Raw genomic sequence first — 25,532 nt, forward strand, 5'->3', positions numbered from 1 at the left:
AACTGATGCCAGTACCCTCCAAAAAAACAAACATCTGGAATACTCAAGCCAATGAATACAGACTGGTCCCACCATCACCATATTAACTTCTATTAGCAAATGACTCGCTATGAAACAACTATAGCATCTTTAGAAGATATGTTTGCTTCAGTTATTACATCAAACTACAAGAAAGGCCCAAAGCAGACTCAGTACTCAGTCGGTACAGCAGACAAATGAGCAATTGTTTTGAATCGATTATGAATTCAGTGTACGTACAATTCACAAGGCTTTTCTAGGTCATCTGAACAAAGCTAACAGTAAATCAAGCTAAAGCGAACTCGCCGTATCTTCTACTCGACTCTGCCCCACAGATCACGCTCATTGTGTGCCTTGTTGTGAGGCGTGCTGTTGCTATAGCAAAGTCGTGGTAGTTGCACTTAGTTACTTAATTCTATTATTTGTGACCCCCTCACCCAACCACCTGTCCCTCCTCCACAATCCTCTGGCTGAACATCCGTCAGTAAGGCTGTCTAATGATTACCAATGTGGCCAAAAAGAGCAGAGAGAAAAACAAACATTACCTTGACAACTCAACTCCTTTCAAAGCTCTTCCAGAGACGCCTATAACGGAGAGCTCGACCCCTGGTGAAAGCCAGGATGAATTGTCTCTCATCTTAAATAAAAACATCACAGTGGTTCATGAATGCCAGACTGTACAAAAAGTGTTGAAATGTGTGGTGTAAGAGGAAAGAGAGGGCAAGAGGATCTCAATAAAACACATCTTTTATCATTATCATTACATCACAATATTGCATTTAATGTTATGTTGATTTCTGGCCGAACAATAAAAACCGAGACTCGATAATCTAAGGCTTCAAACCTTTTTATTCATTTAAACTGAATGCAGATTAATGTAATACAGATGCACATGCAATATTTCACTTTTGAAATAAATATATTTTCAAATTTCAAAAGATACGTTTTTGCATATATATATTACATACTTGAAATATATATTTGCTTGAGGTGCCATTAAAAAAATCAGTAAACAAAGGTTGTGAGATCAAACATAAGAGATATAAAGACTTTAGTGATTGAAACAAACACCTCTGTAGGAATACTGAGTCGAGAAACCAAGTATTAGTAACAGTGGCACAGGACAATAAATCAACAAGAATTCATTATTTCAAAGAAACAAAGCCCTATCCTGAGATTAATGTACAAAACACTCCAAAAAGTTCAGAAATGTATAAGAAGTGATTCTTAAGACGACAAGAACATTATGATCACAAAAACAATAACATAGACTATAACAAAACCAATGCATAATTTAACTTTGCATACTTCAGACAGAAATGAAACAAGAAAAAGTTCTCCTAAACCCACCAAACACAATGATGAAGTGTATAAATCACTAGTTACCAAAAAGAACCTTAAAGCATCAGACAGAACCTGCTCTTATGATTATATAAATGTGACCATTGTGAATTAGCATATTGACTATCTGCATTGATAACAAAGGCATAACACTCAATCACAATAAAATATAGACTAGAGTACAGTGAGAGGGAATGTTTTACAATAAGATCATCTTAGAATACAGATTTTATTTAAAGTGGTGGTGATAAAGTTCGAGAACGAAACGGATAAAAAAATACTAAAAATGCGCTGTAAAAAAACGTTTTTTTTTTTTTTAGAGTTTTCTTTCTTTTTTTCTTTTTTTTTTTAGAGTTTTTCCACGTATAATGTCCAAAAAAAACTATAATTGTACAGAATTTTTCAGTTTTTTACAGATTTTAGGAGTATTTTTAGAATACGGTCAAAAAAACGTAAAAATTACAGAAAATACTTTTCAAGAAAAATGGGGAATACCTGTAATGTTACAAGGAAAAACTGTTATTTTACGGTTTATTTCAAGCGCCCCAGCTGCCAGAAAATGTCAAAAAAAAGTACAGTGTGTATTTACGTACTTCAATATCCTTCGCAAAATATTCTAGAAATATGAAAGATAAAATTAATTGATATCCAGTGTAGATAAGAGATCTGTGCAACAGAATCTGAACTGAACTACAATAAATGGCTCAGATGGCTTTTGCGTCCTCAGGCTGTTTCTACAAAAAATATTTATTCATTAGTATAATTTTTGTATACAATTGAAGGCGACTCATGCTAAATTGAATCATCTTTTGTAAATGAAGCAACTACTTGCAGGTATCTTGGAAAATACTGAGAGTATATCACTTATATTTGTGTGAGATGTATTTATAGTCAACAACTATATATTTCTAAACTGGATCAATATAACAAATGATTTTCTAGTAAGAAATTCAAGATTTTAGAATGCGACCATTGTTTGTTTTTATGACTTCAGGAGATACCAGTTACTCTTTCTGAAACTATTTCATAGCATATTGTGAAAATGTCTGTACTTTTTTCAGCAGGCAAACACATGCAGTCCTAACATTAAATTCAATAATGTGTTCTGAAAGTCGATTATGGTGCAGCAGCTTTAAACTTGTAGGACTAGAATGTCACTCCTACATCTATATGTATTTCATAAACTGTGCAAAACATTTACAATATCAACTTTAAGCAGCATTACAAAAAGTATTGTCACTAACAATATTTTTCAGCATTGTCCCTAACCCTGAATGTCACAAAACAAGGTAGCTCTGGTCCTGAGATACACTGTATGCAAGAACTTCATTTCTAGATTTTCAGCAAATGATTGTTTACTAGTGTTTAGTAGTGGCTGTTAAGTTCTCTCAGTTGGGTAGCTGCCTGTGTGTTGTCCACATATAATCACAATAAACTTTATACTATCTTTTTGTGAAATTGGTGGGAAAATGGTCTCACTTTCTGGCCACCACGCACGGCTTTGTTCGTAAATGATCCGAGAGATCTTCTCCCTAATCCTCTCAAAGTGAGATGGTATCAACACGGTCTCTTAAATCTTGCCCTCTCATGTTAAAGCACACTAGCTCACCATTACAAAGTCTTTAAGGGCCATGGTGTGAATTCAAAAAGATGCATCAAATGGTTGGTTGGAATTCCTGACGTGTTAAAAACAAAGCATTCGGTTACACAAAACAAGCTCACAATGAGCCTCTTCAGTTCTATGGTAACCTGTCGGGATGTGTCAGCTCCCATGAAAAGTGGAGAGCGCACAAATGTGGCTTATATAGCAGAATTTAAAATAAGACAACAGCCAGAACCACTACAAACAGTGTAAGAAACTTGAACTGAAAAAATAAACACTGTTAGTGAACACAATATATAAAAAATGTACGACAATGGCTTTAAACTGTTATTAGACATTAGTGGAGATCTTGTACTTCGGTGACATGTTGTTGTGGAACCAGATGAAGCTAAAAATGACGCCCATTGTTTTGGGGATGCTCTCGTCGAAGGCGAAGGTCATTGCTTCGTGCAGCGGGACTTTGACCACCTCGATCAATTCTCCCTCCTGGGGTTGACCTCCTCCCTCTCCAACACGATTCTCATCGGACACCTCAGCGTAAAACATCGTCTGCTTGGATCCGGTCACACCAACGCCTGACCTATGGGGGAGGGACACAGAAGCGTTTCAGGCCATGACATATAGAGAAGAGAATGCAGAAACATGAGGAGACCTTGATTTTTCTTTAACCTGTATCCACAAACACATTTCAAATGCATGAAGCCTGAAGGTATGGTGAGAGACACATCGTACTTCAAACAACATAGCAGCATCTGCTAGGTACCACTGTGACGGAGGCGCCACCTCACCTGAGACACCGGGCATGGAGATATCACCATGGAGATCTCCATGACACTCAGAATGCATTACAGAGCTGGAAAGCCTCCATCGGCCCCATGTCTTTCTAGTATGTTGTAATCGAACTATTCTGAAACTGATTTCTGAGCTCATGAAATATGGAAGAAAATTACAAGGCCCTAGTGCACGCTCAACATCAAAGTGATGGATGATGGCCCAATGAGGCAAAAATGAAACCACGGCAATCAGTTTCTAGAATGAGTGTAAACTAACTAGGGATGCACCGAAACGCAAATTCTTGGACGAAGCCGAACATGATGTGAAACACTTGGCCGAAGGCCAAATAATACCGAACACCGAACATGGTTATTTTGCATTTCTTCTATTTATTAAGCCATTTTTTTCACTATTGCACAAACTGAATAGTCAAAATGTGCTTTTTATAATTTGTCTTGCTTTTCAACAAAATACAATACAACTTAATATAAAATTGAGCAAAACAAAGTAAATTCAAACAAAAAATTGAGCCCTTTCCCTTCATAGCCTATATTAATTAGGCCTATAACTGACCTCTAAAAGAATGTAATGTAAGTTACTCTGTACCCCTACAACAAAACAGTTCTTTAAAAAAGTGTCATTCCACATTAGGCCATAGGCTAAAAATACGAATAAACTAAAACTGTTGGATTATTATAGGCTACACTGCAAAATGATTTGAGAAAAAAAAACATCCATTGCAAGCAATTCTGACTGATGCTGACTGACAACCATTTCAGTTCAGGTCTCTCCTCCAAACTCCGCCCACAAAAGCTGACTGTCACAGTTCTCTCAGAAGGTGCACAGAACATACTTTGACAAGTTGTTTAGTACAGGGAACTGTGTGCACGCGACCACTGTATGATGTCAAAGGATGTCGCGAGCGGCGGGGCTACTGTCAGACAGCCCGCTCCCGTCTGAAGTACACAAGTTACCGACCGGTAAAGACGCTTTCATTCGGAAATTTACTTCCGTGCGGCAAGTCCCGTGCTGTGTCTTTCTCTGACACTTTAAAATGCTCCACACACACACACACACACACACACACACTGCCAAAATGTTTGTTCTCTCTCTCTCTCTGCGCTGGTTGCTGCTTGATCGTAGCACAAGTCATGTTCGGTAAAATTTATTCGGCCACTTCACATATTCGGCCGAACACCGAACTTGCGTTTTTTGCTATATTCGGCCGAACATTTTCAGTGGCCGAACATTCGGTGCATCCCTAAAACTAACCACAATGGCAAACACTGAATTTTCAAGAAAATCTCCTGGTTTCTCTTGTGTCTTTCACCAATGAAGAATGAGATCTAGATTGGCACTCACTCATGAGAGAGAAGACAAGATGGATGGCATATGAAGAACAATTAATGTCCTCCGGAGGCACTTCAATAAGAATTTCAATTAAAGTTTTGGATGAGTGTTTTTCAACACTGAAAGGTAAATTATTGTATTTTTTTAAGGGAGATATTCATTGTCAACTTGGCAAAAAAGTAACTCTGGTACTTTATTAATTTTTTGTATTTACTTGCAAGAAATGCTAAAAAAAAAAGAGCTTATTTGCCAAAACAGACAACTCTATTTTTAAACATCATATTTCTACTGTGTATCATGCTTTTATTGTGAATCGTGTTTTTATCATGATTTATAGTGTTAGTTAATTTTATATATATTTTTTTATTTTTTTTAATTATTACTTAATCAAAACAACCCAACTGCAGTTTGATTGATATTACTTGGAATGCACAAAAACATGATTTTTGAACATTTTTAAAAACGTAGTTATCAGGGGTGTGACGAGGCGCTTATCCCACGAGACGAGACACGAGACTGGGTTCAGGAGAACGAGACGAGATTTTTAGACTTTTTTAAAGAAATCCTCAATGATGAAATATATAGGGAAAAATAGTATTTTATTCACCTTAAAACACAAAATGCAAAAAATGTAGTCATTATAAAATCACCTTGTACTTTATGAAACAAATTAAACTTCTATTTTAATGAATTATGCAGTAATAAACGATATGTAAATACTGCAAAATGTTTTGTCACAAACTCAACTGACTCAACTGTAATTGCACAAAAAATATGCTTTGTTTTCTTAACAGGCGCAGCTTTTAGTAAAGAACTGTGTCTGGTTTCTCTATATGCTTTTGCATAGTGCTCGACTGCTCATGTTAGCAGAGGTGGCGATCATATCACAATGTCAATCCTCCTTCCTCCACTGACTGAACCCTCATAGCCTTCGGAGAAACTGTTAAAACTACATAAACACATCATGTTTTATGCTTACAATGCACATAAGTAAGAGACGGATTATCTGTTTTTGAAGAGGTTTGCCTGTGAATGTATTAAAAATAACATAATGTGAACTTGCAATTGCTATACTTGTGATACAGTCAGCAGATCACCCACGAACCGCCGTAAACACTCGTGCTTATATGCACGAGGCACTGCAGACGCGAGAGACGCACGCGAACGCTGAAACCCGTCTGTCTAGCATGGGAAAGTAGCACTGCGGGATGGAAAATCACGTTGTCGAATGGCCGGGCCAGTAGCTCACAGTACGCACATACATTGTGCAGTAGGGCTGTGCAATATGGACAAAATAATCACATTGCGATTTTTTTAAGGAATATTGCAATTGCGATTTTATTTGCGATTTTGGCAATTGTTTTTGCTTTTTTAAACATGCTACATTCTAAATGTATTCAGTGCACCAGAAGTGCAAAACAAAACATTTCACAATGAAATAACATAGTATCAACCACAATACAACTGTAATAAACTGTCTTTAAAAATATATTATGGTTAACTAACCTAAAATTCTATTTAACTGCACACATTTCACAATGAAATAACATACTGTACAGTAGTATTAACTGCTTAATAAACAAAATTGTAATAAATTGTGTCTTAAAAACAGACAACATAAAATAAATTAAGATTAACTAACCTAAACTCCAGTCATAACAATAAATAAAAACTAACAGAACCAAAGAATAGATTGCTCTCTTAAAGGTTTTTTGCAAGAAAAACCAGCATGTTCACCATTTCTGGTTTTAAGCATGAACGGTGACATGTCACCACATTTCCCCCAGTACTAAACACTCTCTCTGAAGGTGAGCTGGTTGCGGGAACACAAAGATACTTTTGTGCAACCCTGCTCATTCTTGGAAAATTTATCTGCTGGAGTCTCCACCATTTCAGAGGATCTTCCTCACTGTCAATGGATGGAGAAAGCAGGTAGCTGTTTAGCTCAGAGGCTATCCCTTCTTCAAGTTGCAGAGCTGCTGGCACGGCTGATGTCATTTTGAAGAAGCTTCCTAAGGACTTCCTTGCTTTTTTGCCTGGTGGAGGTAGATCGATGTCAGGATTCTCTCTGCTTGTGCTACTCTCAGATTCAGATGTATCCTTTGACATACAGAACAGCAACAGAAGATTAAAAAGCCATATAAAAGAGTGTTTATCTTAAGAGATGACAGTTTCATCCAGTTTACATAAATTAACTCACCCTGTGTGAACTCATTTCCATATCAGACATGACCCTGGCCTTAATGTTTGGAAGTTTATCCTCATCAGTGTAGCTGGTTTTGAATCTTGGATCCAAAAATGTTGCTATATCCAGAAGCTCTTGGGTAGTTTCAGCTTCGTAATGTTTGTTGATGTAGTTGAGAATTTTTGATTTTATAGTCTTCGTCAGGTCAGTATCTTCATCCTCCACTGCAAGTATCTTTGTGTTCAACAGATGAAGAACTGGTTTCACGTAGGAAACACTGATGTAGTTTTCACTGGAAAGGGCATCCGTGAACTCCTGAAGTGGACCCAACGCCTTGCTTACAGATTCTAGAACATCTGTGTCTTGCCATTGTGGTACTAGGTGTCTTGTTTTACGGTCAGCTGAAAGGACCTGAGACGATGCCCTCTGCTGCTCCAAAACCCTGTCTATCATTTGTTGCATTGAGCCCCATCTTGTCGGGCATGATGTTATGAGGGCATGTTGGGGAAGCTGAAGTTCTTCCTGGGCTTCGGCTAACATCTTCCTTTTTTTCCAACTGTGGGAAAAATGTCCCACAATCTTTTTGCACAAGCCGTTGGCTCGGGAAATGCGAGGTTCATCCTTGATTGCATTTACTAAAAAAAAGCAAAAAATGATGAAATTGTGTTATATTGTAAGTATTTAATACATTTAAATATAAAACTACTGGGTAACATTTTACAATAAGGTGCTATTTGTTAACAATTAATTAATGCATTAGCTAAAATGAACTAACAATGAACAATACTAATACAGCATTTATTAATGTTAGTTCATGACATGTTAATTTTAGCATTTACTAATACATTATTAAAATCAAACGTTGTCACTGTTAACATTAGTTAATGTACCATGAACTAACATGGTAAAAATACTACAGTAGTACAATAAGTACAAAACAACTTTGCACAATTTGTTTCTTAATAAAAAATATGCCCTATAAAGTGTCCTAATATTCTTAATATGTAAAGTATAATAAAAATATATAATATAAAGTCTAACTTACCAATTGCCAAATGTAGTCTGTGTCCGAAGCACTGCAATCGTGTCCAGTTGTTCAAAGTGACAGCCTTCACTATATTAGATCCATTGTCTGTGGTGCAAGACACTTGTTGCTCTTCAGAAAGTCCCCATGATGCTAAAGCTTCTTTTAAACCTTGAGACATATTTTCTCCAGTGTGATCTTGTGGAAAGTATGCTGTTTGCAAGCATCGACTTTTTATTTCAAAGTTGTCATTAATATAATGGACCGTTAAACTCGTATACGGCTCCATCGTTCTGCTGGACCACATATCTGTGGTCGTGGCGTAGTATTTCACCTGCTTAAGCTCATATTCAACGCCCGCCTTACATTTCTCATACATTTCGGGAATAGCAACTCGTGTGAAATGAGTGCGAGAGGGCAGCTGGTATCTTTTGTCGAGTGTTTGAATAAGTCTTCGGAAGCCGTCTTTACTGACGATGTACGCAGGCATCATGTCTTTGCATATGTGATAGGTGATCGCATCGGTAATTTCTTTGTGCCGTTTTGATCCTTTCTCATAAGGCGTGACGCTTGCAAATGCTTGAACGATGGATACTTGTTCAGTCAGTTCAGGCTGGCTTTGAGGTCTGCTTTTGTTAGTTTCGATGGACTTTGTCGACATGCATTGATCATACAGTTTTTTATGGCGCTGTTTTAAGTGTTGGAACAGGTTTGTTGTATTGCCCCGTTTCGTTGCAATAATCATTTCACAGGTCTTGCAAATTACCTTGCTCTCTGACACATCCTCTCTCCTGAATCCAAAATACTCCCAAACGACTGATGTTGAATTTCTCTTTGGCAGCAAATCATTTTTATTCTGACCTGCATCCATATTTGATGTTCTTTCCTCCCGTTGGCATATTCTGTTCTCCCGCTTTCTGGTCATTTGCGTGAATTCTGATTGGTTAACCTCTTAAACATGCGCACACGAACGTTGCAGTATTCTGAATTAAAATATAAATTAATTAATAAATAAAATCGCAGCTTTATGCGGTTTAGAAATTGCATGTGCTCAAATCGCAATTGTTTTGCGATTGCGATTAATTGCACAGCCCTATTGTGCAGTTATTAGCTTCACACCAAAGGGCATCAAAGGTCACACCACAACAAAATGTGCAGTCACACAAATGCTCCCAAATATATTTTGAGCTGACACAGGTTAAATTTAGGGAGCAAATGCGATTAAAATGCTCGCAATTTCGAGCCCAACACCCCATCATGCCAATTGCGTGAGGATATTGTTCTTGCGACACACATCGGATCTCGTGAGATCTCGTGAGATCTCGTCACACCTCTAGTAGTTATGTTTTTGCAAATTAACTCTGAGCCAAAGTGCACACAAAGCATATTGCCCTTCACACACGAGCAGACAAACAGTCTCTTGTTTTAAGTTTTATTTACAGTATATCTGTTGTATAGTGAGCTAGCAACATCAACAAGATACCTCTTTTCTTTATCTCCAAACCCAGAATGCACTGCATGAACCCATGCAAATAGCAACATGAAAGTTTATTCCTGATAGCAAATCAACACTAAGCACAAGAGTGTCCTAAAGTTATTTTCATACCCATGATTTGCATAAAGCAAGCTAGAGAATAAATAAGATTTGCTTTTAAAAGAAATTTTTTTTGGAACAAACATTTTTGTCATTTTTTGGGGGGCTGCTATTATGTTAGAATGAAGGTTATTTTTGTTTACCAAAATGAAAACTTTGAAAATGTTTCTGTTTATAGAAATGCGACATAAATTAATAAATGATAAAATGACAAAAGCATATAACAAAATTGTTAAAAATGTAAAATAAATGAATTCTTAAATAAACATAAAAACTAAAATTGTAAAAATAAAAGCTAATTTATTAATAAAACTATAATAACGCTGGTTAGAATGTTCATTACTATTTACATTTAACTATTTAAGCTTTAAGAAGTTTTTTTTAAAGATGCATCAATTTCCTGCATCATTTCCTGATTTTTCTTGACGCATCACTTTGCCCTTTCTTCTCCACATCCCTTCCTACCCCTGCAAGCTACTGCATCTATCAATAAATTGAAAAAAGAGAAAAACATCCACCATTTAACCCAATCATCCAAAAGTAGGTCATCCCCTCACTCTGCATTCCTCTGTGTCCCACCCAGCCCATAAAAGCAGCAGGTGCCTCATGAGGTCCACAGGTGCGTATGATGGCACATGGCGCAGGTGTGTGTCTGTGTGCATTTGGGAGGAAGGTGGGGTGTGACTCCATGTAGTATCTTAGCAAATCAGGGATGGATGTGATCCAGCTCACAACCAACAGCACGAAGCAGATGTTGCAGAGACTCTGGCAGGAGTGAGATGGCAGGGGTTTACGACACTTCAGACTGATAAGAGCATAATGCAGCACTGTTTCTTTCTTTACGGATGAGATTGGGACACAATTCACACCTTGAATACTTTATCTGAGGCTTTAGGGCAGGTAATGAAGGGGGATTACTGGAGGGGTTAAATATTAAAATGAGAGAATCTGTTAAAGAAGCCGTTGAGATAAAAATGTATGCCAGTCCGGACGGAGTGCATAATACTAGATACAGATGTAAATGTCTCTAAATATTAAAAGATTGATTGAAATTTGTGCTTGTGGTCCCAAAATATGACATAAATAAACGGTTATAAATCTCATTATCAGTTTCTTATCAGTGACATAACGCCTGTGTTATTATTAGCTATTTTCACACATAAAACCTGTTAAATGCTTTCATGTTATCCACTGCTATTCACACATGCAACCACTAAAATAGCACTACAAACTTTCTTTTGTCATTTATATGCTGGGATTTCAACAAATGTAAAAATGTTAAATAATCAGCAGTACCTGTCTACTTAAAAGAAAACTGTAGTCCATACTTAGATTAGTGGTAGATTGATATATCGGGTCGATATTTGGAATATATGGTAATATATTATATGGTACTAATAAAACATTTAAATTCATATATTTTATTCGTATTTAGCCATATTTTTATGTTTACTTTAATAATTGCATTTGTTATATCAGCCTCTTATCGGCCAATCGGGCAGTTTTTTTAATATTGGTATCGGCATACACTGTAAAAAAACAAATTTTCTGGCAGCTGGGGCGCCAGAAATAAACCGTAAAAAATGTTTTCCCTGTTTTCTTTCAAATTTGCATTCTTTTTCATTAATTTTACGGTTTTTGTCTATTTTAAAAAAATCTGTTATACGTGAAAAAAACAACAGAAAAATTCTGTACGAATTTAAACAAGCTATTAAAAAAAACATATCGGTCGCCCACTAACTAGGTCAAAAAGATCTAAAATGTGTTTGTACGTTTAGCTGGCCACCCACCTGTACGACGTGATCTTTCTCAACTTGGTGACGGGCACGTCAAAACCGCACTCTTCCAGTATCTCCTGCCGGGCAATCTCCTCCAAAGAGAGGCCAGGTTTGTCCACCAAGCCCGCACACAGCTCGTAGGTGACGCCTGCTGATGCCGGAGGTTGGTTAGGAGGGCTTGACGTCTCTTTGCTTGTATCCCCTGCTTGGCCCTCCTGTGGGACTTTGGGTTCTGTTGGTGTGGCGTCTGCGGCCCCTTCTTCTGCTGGCTGCAGGGGATTAGGTTTGCTCCGCTCCCATTCACTCATGTACACAGCTGTGGAGGGGTAACAAGTGTCACTCAAAGAAAGAAATATGAGGAAACGTTTGGAGCTATTTTGATGGATGAAGTCTTAAAAATACTGTAAACATATTGAGAGCTTCATAATGCACTGGGACTCGTGTAGGTACGAGGTGTTAGAACAAGTTGTAGGGTTTGAATTGGACTTGGCAATGGATCAGACATTTACTTGAATCGGTTTAATTTGTTATTATAGTACAGACAGTGGTTGCACTACAAATAACAATTATCCTTCTATTTGACAGACAGGGTTGTACATTTCTTGCATGCCCTACTTTAATTCATCAGTAAAATAACGTAAATTACACACCGTCGTAACCAAAGGCGACATGGCAAGATACAAGTGACAAGCAATTTGTTTGCATACACTTAATTCAAAAATGGGGACAGTTGTTATAAAAAACAACAGTCATTGGTGTATGCAGGATCTTTTCCTTTGCACACAATGCATTGCTTAGCTAAAGGGCATAACCCTAAGAACACATTTCATGTTTTTCAAGAATTGTTATGGTTTTCCTTGTGGAACTTGAAGGAATATATTTGATTCAGAACTTCCATCTCTTCCTTGACTATGTTTAATATACATGAGATTGCCCATGGAGTTGGTGGGGCTACCCGGCACAGAATCGCAAAAATATTAAAAACAGTGACAAAATGTAAAAAGCCTTATTTTCTTATTTCGTATTCTGCTCCTGCGATGTGAATAAAAAACAAGCCTACTGGTTTACGATATGGTCACTTGACTTAATGCATAAGACCTTATGAATTATTCCACTACATTTCAGACTGCTTATTTCTATCCCCAAATTCTCTCATTTTTATGCGTTATTTTTACCTCTGCTATTTTTCCACTTCCAATCCCATTTGGCATCTTAAATTATGTTTTTTAAAGGGGTCATATGGCACGAATACGTGTTTTTCTGTGTCTTTGGTGTGTTATAAGTTGCCCATGCATGTATTAGACACGTAAAATTGCACAAATGAAAGTGTGGGAACAAAAAATGCATTCTATCTAAAAGCGAATGCTCACCCAGACCTGCCTGAAACGCCTCGTGTAACCACACCCCCACAAACCTACGTCAGTTCGTGGTATGAGTTGACTAAGACCGCCCAAATGTAAACGTAAGTAAGGTGGGCGTACCTGTCAGTACAATTGCTTTGGAACCTGATGTTCCAAATATGGTAAGAGGCGTTACATTTCCGTCACACGCTTGCAGTATTCGACCAATCACTACGCACTGGTTAACTGGCCAATCATAGCACACCTCGCTTTTCAGAGCGATGAGCTGTGTCAAAAATCCACGCGTTTCAGAGAGGCGGGGCAAAGAGGAGATACAAACATGCACGGTATGTGGAAAATACAGCGTTTTTTAACCTTAAATTGTGTATACACATTGCATGACATCTAAAACAAACCATAATATTAGTTTTAGCCGTGTCATATGACCCCTTTAAATTATATGACAACTGGGAAAAAATGCCTTTATGAGGCCAGATCAATATGCCCCAATGCACTTTAATAAGCAAGTAGTCAATTAATAAATGTGTTGATCTCACAGATTACAGTACAAACACTACATGCATAATTCTCAAAGGACAACCCGAACATCAGCATATGTAGGCTGAATACACCTTTCATTTGCGTTCCAAGAACTATACTATACTACACAACAAGGTACCATGCCTATACTGTGCAAATAGAGCCTTAACTCGAAGAACAGTCATTTGTGAAAGGACATGATTTTGAAGTTTCCCTGCCTTTTTTCATGCATTGTTTGAAGACTACAGAAGAAAACCGTGGAAAAAGAGCAAGGCGTCATTCTGAGAGGCAGGCTGTCGACCCTGGCGAGCATGTATAGAACAATAGTGTAACAGTGTAGCCAACGCTTCAGTGAGAGTGCTGAAAAATGTTCTGCTCGCACGCTGACCATCAACATGAAAAATGCTCTATTATAAGAAAATAATTGTTTTTAAGTGGTGTGGACGATGTAGCGACCGATCTACACTGAGGTGTTCTGACACGTCTTCACTACAAAAATGTAAATGCTATTAGATTATTAATGATAATCTATAATTTACCTTAGTAAGTTTATTTATTTTTATTTAGCCTTGTTGTGCAAGCACTGTCGAGCTTGTGGAGAGGCAGCAGCTTTTGCCAGAGGGGAACTGGAATCCCCTGGTTGGGCCTGGGTTCTCCGGAGTTTTTTTTTCTCAATTGGAGTTTTGGGTTCCTCGCCACCGTTTGCATACTGTTTTGCACTATTTGCCTGGCTGGGGGGCTGCTTTAGAATTAGAATTTTAAAGTTTTAATTAATATTGTATAGGAATTTATAGTCTGTTATATTTGACCTGTGTTTCTCTTTCCTTTATCTTAAATGTGTGCTTTCACTGTGGATGTGTGCGTGTCTGTGTGTGTGTGCATGCGTGTCTGTGTGTGCGTCCGTGTCTGCATCTATGTCTGTGTGTGTTAGTACGTGTGCATATTGTGTGTGTGGAGTGTTTTGTATGTGGGCATGTCTGTCTTCTGTGTTTTCACCTGTTCCTTGTTTTTACAGGTATAACTTGAATTGTTTTGCTTATAGTCAATATGTCTCATGTACAGCTGCTTTGTAACAATGAAAATTGTAAAAAGCGCTATATAAATAAAGTTGAGTTGAGGTCACAATATGCATTATTTCCTTGTGTTTTTTCATGTCATGTAATCTAAACACCGACCACTTCACTTAGAAATGCGAAATGGGTGGAGTTGATCGGAGACGACAGAAAAACCGTAACCAGGGCACAACAATACGTATTTTTGTCTGGCTCATTGAGTCTAGATGTTCACTTTGGATATTTGTATTATTATTATAGGACCAGTGTTGGGTGTAACTAGTTACTAAGTAATTAGTTACTGTAATTTAATTACTTTCCCCTTGAAAAAGTAAAGTAAGGGATTACTCTTATTTTTTCTGTAATTTAATTACAGTTACTTTTGATGTATTTAAACTAAATACTTTGTGTAATATACAGTATGTGTGTGCAATAGTGGAATTGACATCAAAATTCAAAGTCTAACTTTAAAATCTGTGCTTTAATGTATAATTCTCACATTTGTAATACTTTGGTCAGTTAATAAGAGTACTTTATGTAGTTTAATATTATTTATTTGAATGAATTAAAAGAGCCGTTTCATGCCTATCCTTGAATCACTTAACTAACCAAGGTTGATGTAGGATATAGAAAGTAATTAGTAATAAGTAATTAAATACTTTTTGGAGAGAGTAATTTGTACAGTAATCTAATTACACTTTTGAATATGTAATTAGTAACTAGTAATTAATTACTTTTTGAGAGTAACTTACCCAACACTGTATAGGACCATATCCTTTTATCCAAAGCTTACTGCATAGTGTATTCAAAGCATTTTTTGAATCAGTAAGTGCGAATAAAGTCCACAATTCTGTGAATTCGTGGATTCTGTGGTTTCCGAATGTACATTTAAATGTTTTATTTAATATTCTGGTCATGCTTAATTTTAAGACCTGACAAGTGAATGAAGTTTAAGATATGTGAAGGAATATAGGAAGGAGAAAAATCTTACATGGACCACGCGCACAAACTTCTAAACTATTTTCTTACATTAATATGTTCATCTGAACAGTACACACATAATTTGTTCTAGTCTATGAATCCTGTTATTCTCAAACAAACATTTTGACATGGCAACACCTTCCTTCCAGCAGTCATAAAGTGGTAACTGATATCTTTTGGGTATCACGTGGTGGTCAGAGGACACTGTTTTTAAAGCCTGCTCTTTAACCATGAAACAAATATCGGCAGCAAAACGAAGAACGGAAATCCTTCTTTCTTTTAGACATAAGAGGGATTAGGGTGTCACAAACACAAGATACTAAAAGTGGTAGTTCACCTCAAAATACAAATTCTGTCATCATTTATTCACCCTCATGTCATTTCAAACCTGAATGACTTTCTTTTTTCCGAGATATTTTGAATAATGTTGTTAACTGGCACTGGTTTTGTGTCCATATATAGAAGTGAATGGGTGCCGGTGCTGTTCGGTTCCCAACTTTCTTCAAAATATCTTCTTTTGTGTTCTGCAGAACAAAGTCGCTTTCTACTTTTTATTTGTTAGATGTTTGCAAACCCCAGTGACAAACAAAGGATGACTAATAGTAATAATTTATGACAAAAAATAAAAAATCACAAAACATGGAGCTCTTAGAAGGAGATATGAGGTTTCAGAAGGGCAGCAGCAATATGTATGTATGTATGTCTATATTTATGTATGTGTTCTATTTCTTTTCTTTACTCTTCCCCTATTATCAAGGTTTGTGGTTGCTGGAGGATTTGCAGCATAAGAATGTCATCGTATTTTGTAATCGACTGTTTTTGACAATAAACTCCTGGAAAATAGAACAAGAAGTGCAGAGCGTTACCTGGGCGGAACTGCTTGACCAGGATGAAACAGTGTGAAGTGGTGTTGAAAATCAGTACAGAGACACTGGAGAGAGGACAGAAAAGCAGTGAATTAGACGTTGAATTGACATTTAGAGACATAATTCCAGTTTGATCACTACTACAATGGAATCATACTCTCCTGTTTGAGAGAGAGAGAGAGAGAGAGAGAGAGAGAGAGAGAGAGAGAGAGATAGAGATAGAGATAGAGATAGAGATAGAGATAGAGATAGAGATAGAGATAGAGAGAGAGAGAGAGAGAGAGAGAGAGATTCAGGAAGCGCATGGACACCCTCACCCCATGAAGCCCCAACAATCACCCTGGATTAACACCTTGGCTTGTCTTGGCTTTTCACTTTGTCTTGGTTTGAGACTAAACCTAATGCCTTAAGAAGTGGGGAATAAATCCCTGTGTCTTAACGATCTCTGTATAATAGGATTTATCCACTGGAGCGCACCGGGACAGTCAGACATCAGTAGGCTGAAGGCAAGCTAATCGCTCTGTGTGGCAGGAGGTCCAAGGACAGAGTCCAGCACTTTTGCACTCCCACAAGTGACATCCTTTTCCCACCCTCATAAGCATGCACGCTCTGTTTACAACTGGTATTAACATCTGTGTCAAGCGATCCGAAGAGAAGTGGCCCGGCAGGACTGATTGCTTTTTCAACTGGCATTACCATACGTCTCATATGACTCTATTGTGACATTTGTTTTGAGGTTTTTGTAGGGTTGGTGACTTGTTTATTGAAGTGTTTATCCATTACTATTAAAAAGTTCATATCACGTTTATTTCTAGCATACGTACAGATTTTGCTACTGTATTGGATATTTCTAGACGCATTGGCATTTGCACTATGCAATATGGTCACGTGCACTTATGACTGACTCGCAATGTCATTTGGGTGATCAAAAACGAACCCTATCTATACCGGTATTTAGCAGTCTACTTGTGTTTGGATGTTAATACTAGGTGTAATGTAGTCATAAAGTGGCAGGTTTGTCAACTGACACTATACATTCTGTAATACAATACGTTGCATTGGCAACGTGAGAGTATGTGTGCGATTGTTTCGATAGCAGCAGAGGGAGACTGTTCTTTGAGTGGGGAAAGCGGATATGTCTCTATGTCAGGAAGCCCTGCCCCGCCTTTCCCATGGTGAAAACGTGCTACAGATTATCACACAGCCTGTGGCCTGTCACGAAGCTGGTTTGGGTTTTTACCCAGGTAAATTCGCGTTTAGTTTGAGCATACTCCGAGTTTTCGGGCTCAAGAAACTGGGTGGGATTTGAGCAGGTGTCGTCGCCATGGTAACTTAGGCTACACGTCTAACCTGCTACAGAGCAGGTTTTATTCTGGGTTAGAGATCGCAAACCAAAACTGGACCAATCAGCTGTGAGAAAGTGACGTATATCTGACGCAGTGAAGACACCTCCCTCGTATCTCTCGCTCCAAATTAAAAAAAGTTTAAAGTGATAAGATCTTTTGCTGCTAAGTGTTTATTCCTGCCTTTGTTTCAATTCATGACATCTTTCATAATGATCTCGTCATCCTCAACAGAATAGTGATTTGCGCTGATACTCGCGAGAAGTCAATCAAACTGATGATGCTTTCCATGTTCCGTGTGATTGGCTGTTTCCCGCACGTGTCATACTTTCAGGTGCACTCTGGATCAAACCTGAGTTGACAGAGAAAGTTTATACCAAGCGTTGTGCTACAGCTGAACCTGCTCTAAACCAGGTTGGGTTTGTCAACTCAAAACTTATTCTGCAACTCAGTGTTTGTTCACCTCGCTTCGTGATACAGGCCACAGGCCATTCAATACACGCACGCACGCACGCACGCACGCGCACACACGCGCACACACGCGCACACACGCGCACACACGCACACACACGCACACACACGCACACACACGCGCACACACGCACACACACACACACACACACACACACACACACACACACACACACACACACACACACACACACACACACACACACACACACACACACACACACAAACATTCGGTTCCAAGAAAACTAGTGAGCTGCCTACAGAGGCATCATTTTAGGAATTGCAGGCGTGCTCCCGATACGAAGGTTGTAAGTTAATAATACTGCCTTCTAAGATACATCACATTCTAACAATTACGCAACAATTCATTGCAATTTTACGACATGGCTAATTCACATGCATTCGTATGATCTTAATTGTATGTTTTAGTATGACTTGCTTTGCGATGGTGGGCATGGCTAGGGATGGGGATTCAGTTTTGCTTTTTTTACTATAGTCGTAAGTTTTCGTATGCTTCACATCGTACAAATTGCTGCGGAATAGCCACCTCGTAAAATAGTTACAAATTTTCGTGAGATCTGGCTTCACATTCTTTCCAAATTCTGAAGCAGCACTGCATGTTTAGAAAGAATCCCACAATAAAGTCAGTGTAAATGTTGACTGTAAATCTTTTTTACATTCAAGACCATTAAGTATTGTCAGAAATAATTTGGAATGGATTATTTTAACCAATATTTGTTTGCAAATATGTAATTTTCGTGTTTGTTAGTTTACGGCACGGTTCACTAATTTAACACTATAAAACTGACATACAACTGCAATGGAGGCAAATGAGAGTGCAGCAATTTTGGCAAAAATGTGTTGATACAAACAACGAAATTTGTTGAAGGCAGCTCGGACGCCCAACATGGGGCTCGAACCCACAACCCTGAGATTAAGAGTCATGCTCTACCGAATGAGCTAGCCAGGCCTTGGCCGTTTGGTGGAACAGGATTCACCATATTTTATTTCTCTGAATCCTGATTAAGAGGGTCCTGCTTCAATTTAAGAGCCCCTTGTACCTATCTGAGGACCCTCATCTCTCTCTCCTGTCCTCTCCACCCTTTCATCAGTGGGAAGATGCTTTCAAGGGTCAAACGTGTTGTCTGTCAGTGTCTATTCTTCCCTCTTTCTTCACTGTTGATGAGCTGTGGACTCAGGACTATTACAAACAGAGAATAGTTTGGGTCAAGCTTTGGAATTGTCTGATGGGTCAGCGCCTCAGCGAGCCTAGGCATGTTAGATCTCTACACTTCTCCACCCTGAAAATACCACCAGTCACGCAGAATCTGTCACATGCCATTAAGCCTGTTGGGTTCTCGCTGCAAGATGGAATGCAATGTGAGGGGACAAAAGGCCTTGTATGAAATTGTGGAAGTCACTTGCATCACAGTGTAGTGAGTTGTAGTATAGTGAGATCGACAGGCTAATTTTGCTTTATCATTTAATAGAAGATTTAATATGTTTTCTGATAAGACTTTTAGCAGTGGTGCATTAAATAAGCATGATGTGCTTTGGCTGTAAAGTTGGGTCTTTAATATATCGCTGCTACAGCCACACACATTTAAATGAATGTTGGTGCTTTTTAAGGTTGACACCAAATCAAGGTTATTATAGTTTACTAAAACTATTAAACATTTTTGTTTATTGAAATCAAATAAAAACTGGCCTAAATATTATTTTGAAATATTGCCTAGGGAATAAATTGAAATAAGCTTAAGCTAAACTGAAAATAAATAAAAAAAAGAAACTAAAACTTAAATAAAATAAATTGATCTTATATAGCAACATAAAAAATAAAATACATAAAAAATAAAATGCCAAAACACATGACACAATAACAAAAATGAACTAAAAGGAGATAAAAAAAATAAAAGCGGTTTCAAAATATGAATAAAACGGCAATAAAAACCGAAAACAAAACTAAAATAGAAAATGTATTAAAATTGAGTATGTGTATTGTGTAGTTGTGCTTGCAGGGTAAACTGAAACAAAACCAAGAGGATCACCAAAATGAATAATTAATCATTTTAACAACTGATAAAATTGTATTAAACGTTTGCTTTATTTCCTCTGAACTTTTTGTTGTTCTGTGTATTTCCTTTAAATATTTGAGTAAAACCCACATTCCTGATATGATGTTCTTTGTCTTAAACCAAGTTTAGTGCTTTCTCAATTTTGTACCGTACACCTCTTATTTTGATGGTTTCATTAAACCTGAGGGGGCATTAAAAGCAAATAATATGCAACAATCCCTCCCAACATCACTTTTGGCTCCTACTGTAGATGCAAAGTGCACAGAGACACAACACTCATCAAATCTCTCAAGTCCTCACAAAGACACCTTACATTTGACCTAAAGACTAGAAGAGCTCACAAAGAAGTGCAGCAATGGCACTAATGACTTCAGCAGATGCTCCTCTTAATGACTTTACCTTTCATCTTTTAACCCCCCCAGCACGCACACACACACACAACAGTGCATAATGTAAACACTTCACTGAAAAACAAACTCATTCATCAATACACCAAGCAAAACAATGAGTCAGTCAAATTATGATGTCAAATATTTTAAAGTGTGTACTTAAACCAGGCCATACAGCATACATACAGTATGCTGTCTTCAAAAATGAGTTTAGTGTTCTTTCTTGTCCTTGTCAAACCATTTTTCCCCTAACCAGTTACCAATTTTTATTTCCATCAAAAGCTTTCCTTTGTATTAGTGAGGACAGTCAAATGACTTGATGCTGCACCCTTTTTATGTTGTGCATGTTTAGAACAATGTTAGTGTAGGAAGTAAACAGGACGTAGGTTTTGTTTTGTGGATCATTTTTCGACATGGTCCACGTGCTCCTCAGTTCTTTTTATATAATTAGTCGGAACACTTCAATGGCACTTCGTTCCAGTTCCACCAGATTTTCTCGTCGAGAATACGAGATTCTCCAGACAGCTTCTTCAGAAAATGTAAAGTGTCTGGAAATATTGACACATTGTCCACAGAGGTACTTGATCCACAGATTCAGACACATAGCTTTAATGAACCCTGTATGAAAGGTCAGGGCAGATCTCAGGGTAGCAGTAGAAGACACTAGAGGTACAAAGAGGCTGCTCTTAGGAGTAATGACCCAAGGACCGCTTGGGTTGGGTGGGAAAGGTAGTGTGGGAAACAGGAGTGAAGTTTCAATGCTTCCAACATCAGGAATCAGTGAGTAAAACATGTGGATGGCTGCAATATAATTGTGTGAGGTATTTTCAAACACTTAAAAATAGGACAGTATACATTTAAAGAAATAAGGAAATCAGCCAGTGAGAGAGAAGATAAAACTGAGAAAGACAGATAGAAATAACAGAGCTCTATGCATATCTGTGAATGCAAAAGAAGTGAGAGGAGATCAAGACGTTCACGCAATTTCCTTTTGTCACACCATAGTGAGACATTGCAGGCTTTTATTCCTTTGAGGTTTATAGTCACCAATTGATTTACTCAATACAGGAGACTTTTATTACTTTTATTAAAATAATATTAAGGTAAAAACAAGATGAAGTTGCAAGAAAATAGCTATGCATTCAAAGTAGCAAGAAAAAGCTATACATTCAAAATACGTTTGAGAGGGCTATATGTACATGTACACTGAGTATCTTGCAAGCTGTAAATATACTATATTATTAATGTTCATGAATTAAAATATATCTTAATGAAGAATAAAGAAACAAGCTTACCTATCATGGGTTTGCATAAAGTCCCAAGACTTCTTTGTTCCATTCTGTGGAAAGCAAAAACGAAATATCCCGTAAATTATATGATACACAGTATGTGTAATAACATCAAATAACTCGCCTAAAAAGGTCAAGAGAATAAAAAACACAGGTATAAAACAAATGACCTTCTGACGAATCTTAAAGCATCCGAATACACAAGAAAAATATAGAGGCTGGTATAGAGGCTACTGTGAAAAGCAGAGTGAAATGGTACATTTTGTTAACCACTAAAGCAATTCAATTGCAAAATAACATTAAAAAGTTTCAGGTTTTGTTTTCAGATGTTTCATGTTCATTTCTAGTTCTCCACCATAAACGGGTACAGTTTTAAAAATGTAACTGCTAGTTGCTAGGCAACCATACAGCACATCCATCCAAATTACGATGAAATGCAATTAGCCAAAGACTGTTCATCCATGTAAAGTGTGGTGATAAGGATATCCACCTTAATTTTGAACGCGGAAGTAAACGACGTGACGTCCTTCCTTTTAGTCTTGAGACTTCCGTTTTATTAGCCGGCTGGTGGAAAACAATGGAAGTGGTGTCACGGGAGCACGCTCAAAACACCATTAAAAACAGCTCTGGTGAATATTTTTCACACCTGCAATGTGGGAGGATGAAGTGGCCTGTTATACCATATGAAGATATATTCAATTATTTTGTTTTTCTCTCGGAGTTAATGGGTCTTCAATGCGCAACTATAAAAGCACAGAGACGTAAGTTACCAGTAACTTACATGCACAGTGGGAAAGTCGGTCGACATTTGTACATGACATTGACCACAAATTAATTCGTGTTTTTAAAAGCAGATGTAAAAAATGATATTAAATTAAACTATATTAAATTATAAAAGTACATGAAATACTAGAAGTTAGTCAAATGCCTTTATACTGAATGACTGCAATACAACAGCACATGTAGTTACAATAAAAATGGTTAAAGAATAGAAAAAATGCCTAGATATCAAGTGTAGATACCAAATCAATGTAAATGGGTGTAATATGTGAATCGCAGTCAAAGTGGAGCAAACATTACTGGATCCTTACAACTAATATCGGAAGAATGAGACGGCTGGTTGCTCCTGTATCGCAGGTCTCCCCCGAGCTGCAGCATCCATCACAACTTTCTAAAAACAACTCAAAACATACCAACCAATAACTGTCTGTTTTTATGTGTATTAAATAAAGACATTATTTCATGTTGTTCATTCTCTCCCTTGTTTACTTTAGCTTTAATCGTACTGTTTAGCGTGTTGACAAAATGTTAAATGTGATTTGGATAAAAGCGTCTGCGGAATTAATGAAAATGTAATGTCCTGTAACTGTTAACTTAGTCACGCTATACGTATACTTAGTCACTACTAAATACATATAAAAATGCTAACAGCTAAATTTTAACTGCTGCTAATATTATTATACCACTATTTGCATACTGTTTATTTAGTTGTGCTAAATATGTTTTGTTTATATATAATCTTTGATATATAATAATTGTTCAACATTTAGTGTCACTCTCGCCAAAACTCCCTGCCTTTGAACGATGTTTATTATTTATTGTAGTCAAGAAGGTAAATTGTCCAGGAGAAAGGGCATTCAGTAGGCTAAAATAATGAATAATGGATGCAGATTATAGGGTGCGCGACATCCAGATTCAGCTCTGGTGCGTGGATTAAGGTCAAAACAAATGTTTCGTAGATGTTTTTTCCGTTTGTACTGGCTATTATGGCAACATCTAACTGCACAAATTAAGCTTGTACCTTTAGGTTCCATTATAAATATTAACTAGCCAGTCAAACAGCACACTTGTCTCACTCGCAATACAACTGCCATTAGCTGTAGAGGCTCACCGGAAGTCTAAACACAAACAGCTCAAAGATGGAGGCGCCCACATTGACGCCCAAAATAAGGTGGATAGTGTCAGCTGTAAATATACAGTTTTACTGAAATAAAACACATTTTGAATCCTTTCAACCACGGAGTAAAAGAGTTCTCAAATAAAGTAAAATTTTCTTCTGGGATTCTGAAATGAGACCGGTCAAAACGCAACAGTGTTAAAGAAGAGGGTGTGTGACTCAGGAAAGGTCAGAAGTTGCGTAGTGGAGGTTTATCTTTTATACACAGTGCATATACACTACTGAGTGTCTCGTATAATACTCCTTTGACATAAACCTCACAAGAGCAGACATTTAACCAGAGGCTGTTGCTGGTTTACGATGATAGCAGGACAGGTGTCCTATTGCATGTGTACCCTACTTGAAGGAGCTTATAGGCATATTCTATATACATAAACAAAACATCTTTATGTCTTACAAGCAGCTGAACACTTAACAACTGTTTATCAACTGCTGACGTAATGTAGCACGGTAAGAGGCTTGACATCATGAGCTCTCTGTGTGATAATTACTGTATATGAAACGATCATTACAATGAAGCTGTATATCCAGAATATGCTTACCTTGTAAATTTTGCTCTCAATATTTGCCTCAACAGACTCAAGATGATCATTGTGTGTCATAAACGTGTATAGCTTTTATAATAAGAGGGGTTTGGAAGTTAGTCATTTTCTTTAAATGAGCACTCTTTCTGCTTACGCCTACGATAGCTATTCATTGGATACAAAAATTGAATTCTACCATGACTATGTATTTTGAGAAAAGACACTTAAAAGGTATCTTGTAGGTTGTCATGATACTTTGATCGCACCAGTGTGACAAACACATTATATCATGCACCACAGATAAATAAACAAATAAGTAAATAAATATGTATGTATTAGGGCTGTTCAAAGATTAATCATGAGTTTGTGTTTACATAATAATATTTGTCTGCACTGTGCATATTTGTTTTGTTTTTGAAAACAACAGTCGACTACACTGAAAAAAATACAAATGTTATGGATCGATGTAATTTTACTGTGAATGTAATTTAATGTTACATTAAAAAAGTTTTATTCAAAATTACACTTTACAATTAAATATTTAAAAAAAATAAAAGACTGATTTTTTACGTTTCTGAAGCGGAAACATTTTTTAAATTGACCTCAAATCTCGAGTGCGCGTTGCGTTAGTTGCAGGCAGCAGGCTTAAAAATGGCCACTAGAAAAACGGTGTGGAAGTATTTTGATTTAAAAGACGACGGAAAAGTTTTATGTAAATTGTGTAATCTCAAATTAGCATATAATAATTCAACTGGAGCAATGCGCAATCATATACACCACAGGCATGTAGGTGTCATCTTAGGAGAGGCTAGTCGAGGAGGCAAGCAAATGGCCATCACGTTGTTCACTTCAGCTCACCGCCGGTGTGATCCTGTACGCTCTGTCAAAATAACTGAGCTTATCTTCGAAATGAAGGCAAGAAACTTGTAACTGCTCAGTTTTGTTAAGGGAAAAGGTGTCGTCACTTTGTCATCGAACGCAAACTCCAAAGTAGGGTACTATAGACTCGCACAATCGACGAAGGACACGCCGCGGAAA

The 25,532-nt window shown here is 37.4% G+C and overlaps 2 protein-coding genes across 4 annotated transcripts in view; both read right to left on the reverse strand.

Moving 5' to 3' along the window:
- Positions 1–839: 839 nt before the first annotated feature.
- The window catches only part of nudt14 (nudix (nucleoside diphosphate linked moiety X)-type motif 14), a 41,013-nt gene continuing 16,320 nt past the window's right edge, over positions 840–25,532 (reverse strand). The window contains exons 2-6 of one of the 3 annotated variants that reach the window (XM_057353151.1): positions 22,504–22,659; positions 22,020–22,063; positions 16,447–16,511; positions 11,680–11,983; positions 840–3,542 (exon numbers count right to left, since the gene is read on the reverse strand). In XM_057353151.1, coding sequence (XP_057209134.1) covers positions 3,293–3,542; positions 11,680–11,983; positions 16,447–16,511; positions 22,020–22,036 — 636 coding nt within the window. In that variant the 5' untranslated portion in view covers positions 22,037–22,063; positions 22,504–22,659 and the 3' untranslated portion in view covers positions 840–3,292. The remainder of the gene's footprint in view (positions 3,543–11,679; positions 11,984–16,446; positions 16,512–22,019; positions 22,064–22,503; positions 22,660–25,532) is intronic. The other 2 variants (XM_057353150.1, XM_057353152.1) reach the window with 2 other exon arrangements.
- Positions 5,492–7,867, reverse strand: LOC130565967 (E3 SUMO-protein ligase ZBED1-like). Its single transcript, XM_057353149.1, has 2 exons — positions 7,287–7,867; positions 5,492–7,186 (listed from the first exon to the last, which is right to left on the reverse strand). Exons 1-2 carry the CDS (start codon positions 7,809–7,811, stop codon positions 6,788–6,790), a joined length of 924 nt encoding a protein of 307 aa, XP_057209132.1. The 5' UTR covers positions 7,812–7,867; the 3' UTR covers positions 5,492–6,787.

Source organism: Triplophysa rosa, linkage group LG15 (assembly GCF_024868665.1).
Source record: "Triplophysa rosa linkage group LG15, Trosa_1v2, whole genome shotgun sequence".
Lineage (NCBI taxonomy): Eukaryota > Metazoa > Chordata > Actinopteri > Cypriniformes > Nemacheilidae > Triplophysa > Triplophysa rosa.

What these genes read in the sequence shown, in the direction of transcription:
- LOC130565967 (XM_057353149.1), bottom strand. Translation starts at nt 7,811, where the DNA reads ATGTTAGCCGAAGCCCAGGAAGAACTTCAGCTTCCCCAACATGCCCTC. An exon ending in TGGAAATGAGTTCACACAGG is followed by an intron (nt 7,187 to 7,286) that starts GTGAGTTAATTT and finishes TGTATGTCAAAG; the next exon opens with GATACATCTGAATCTGAGAG.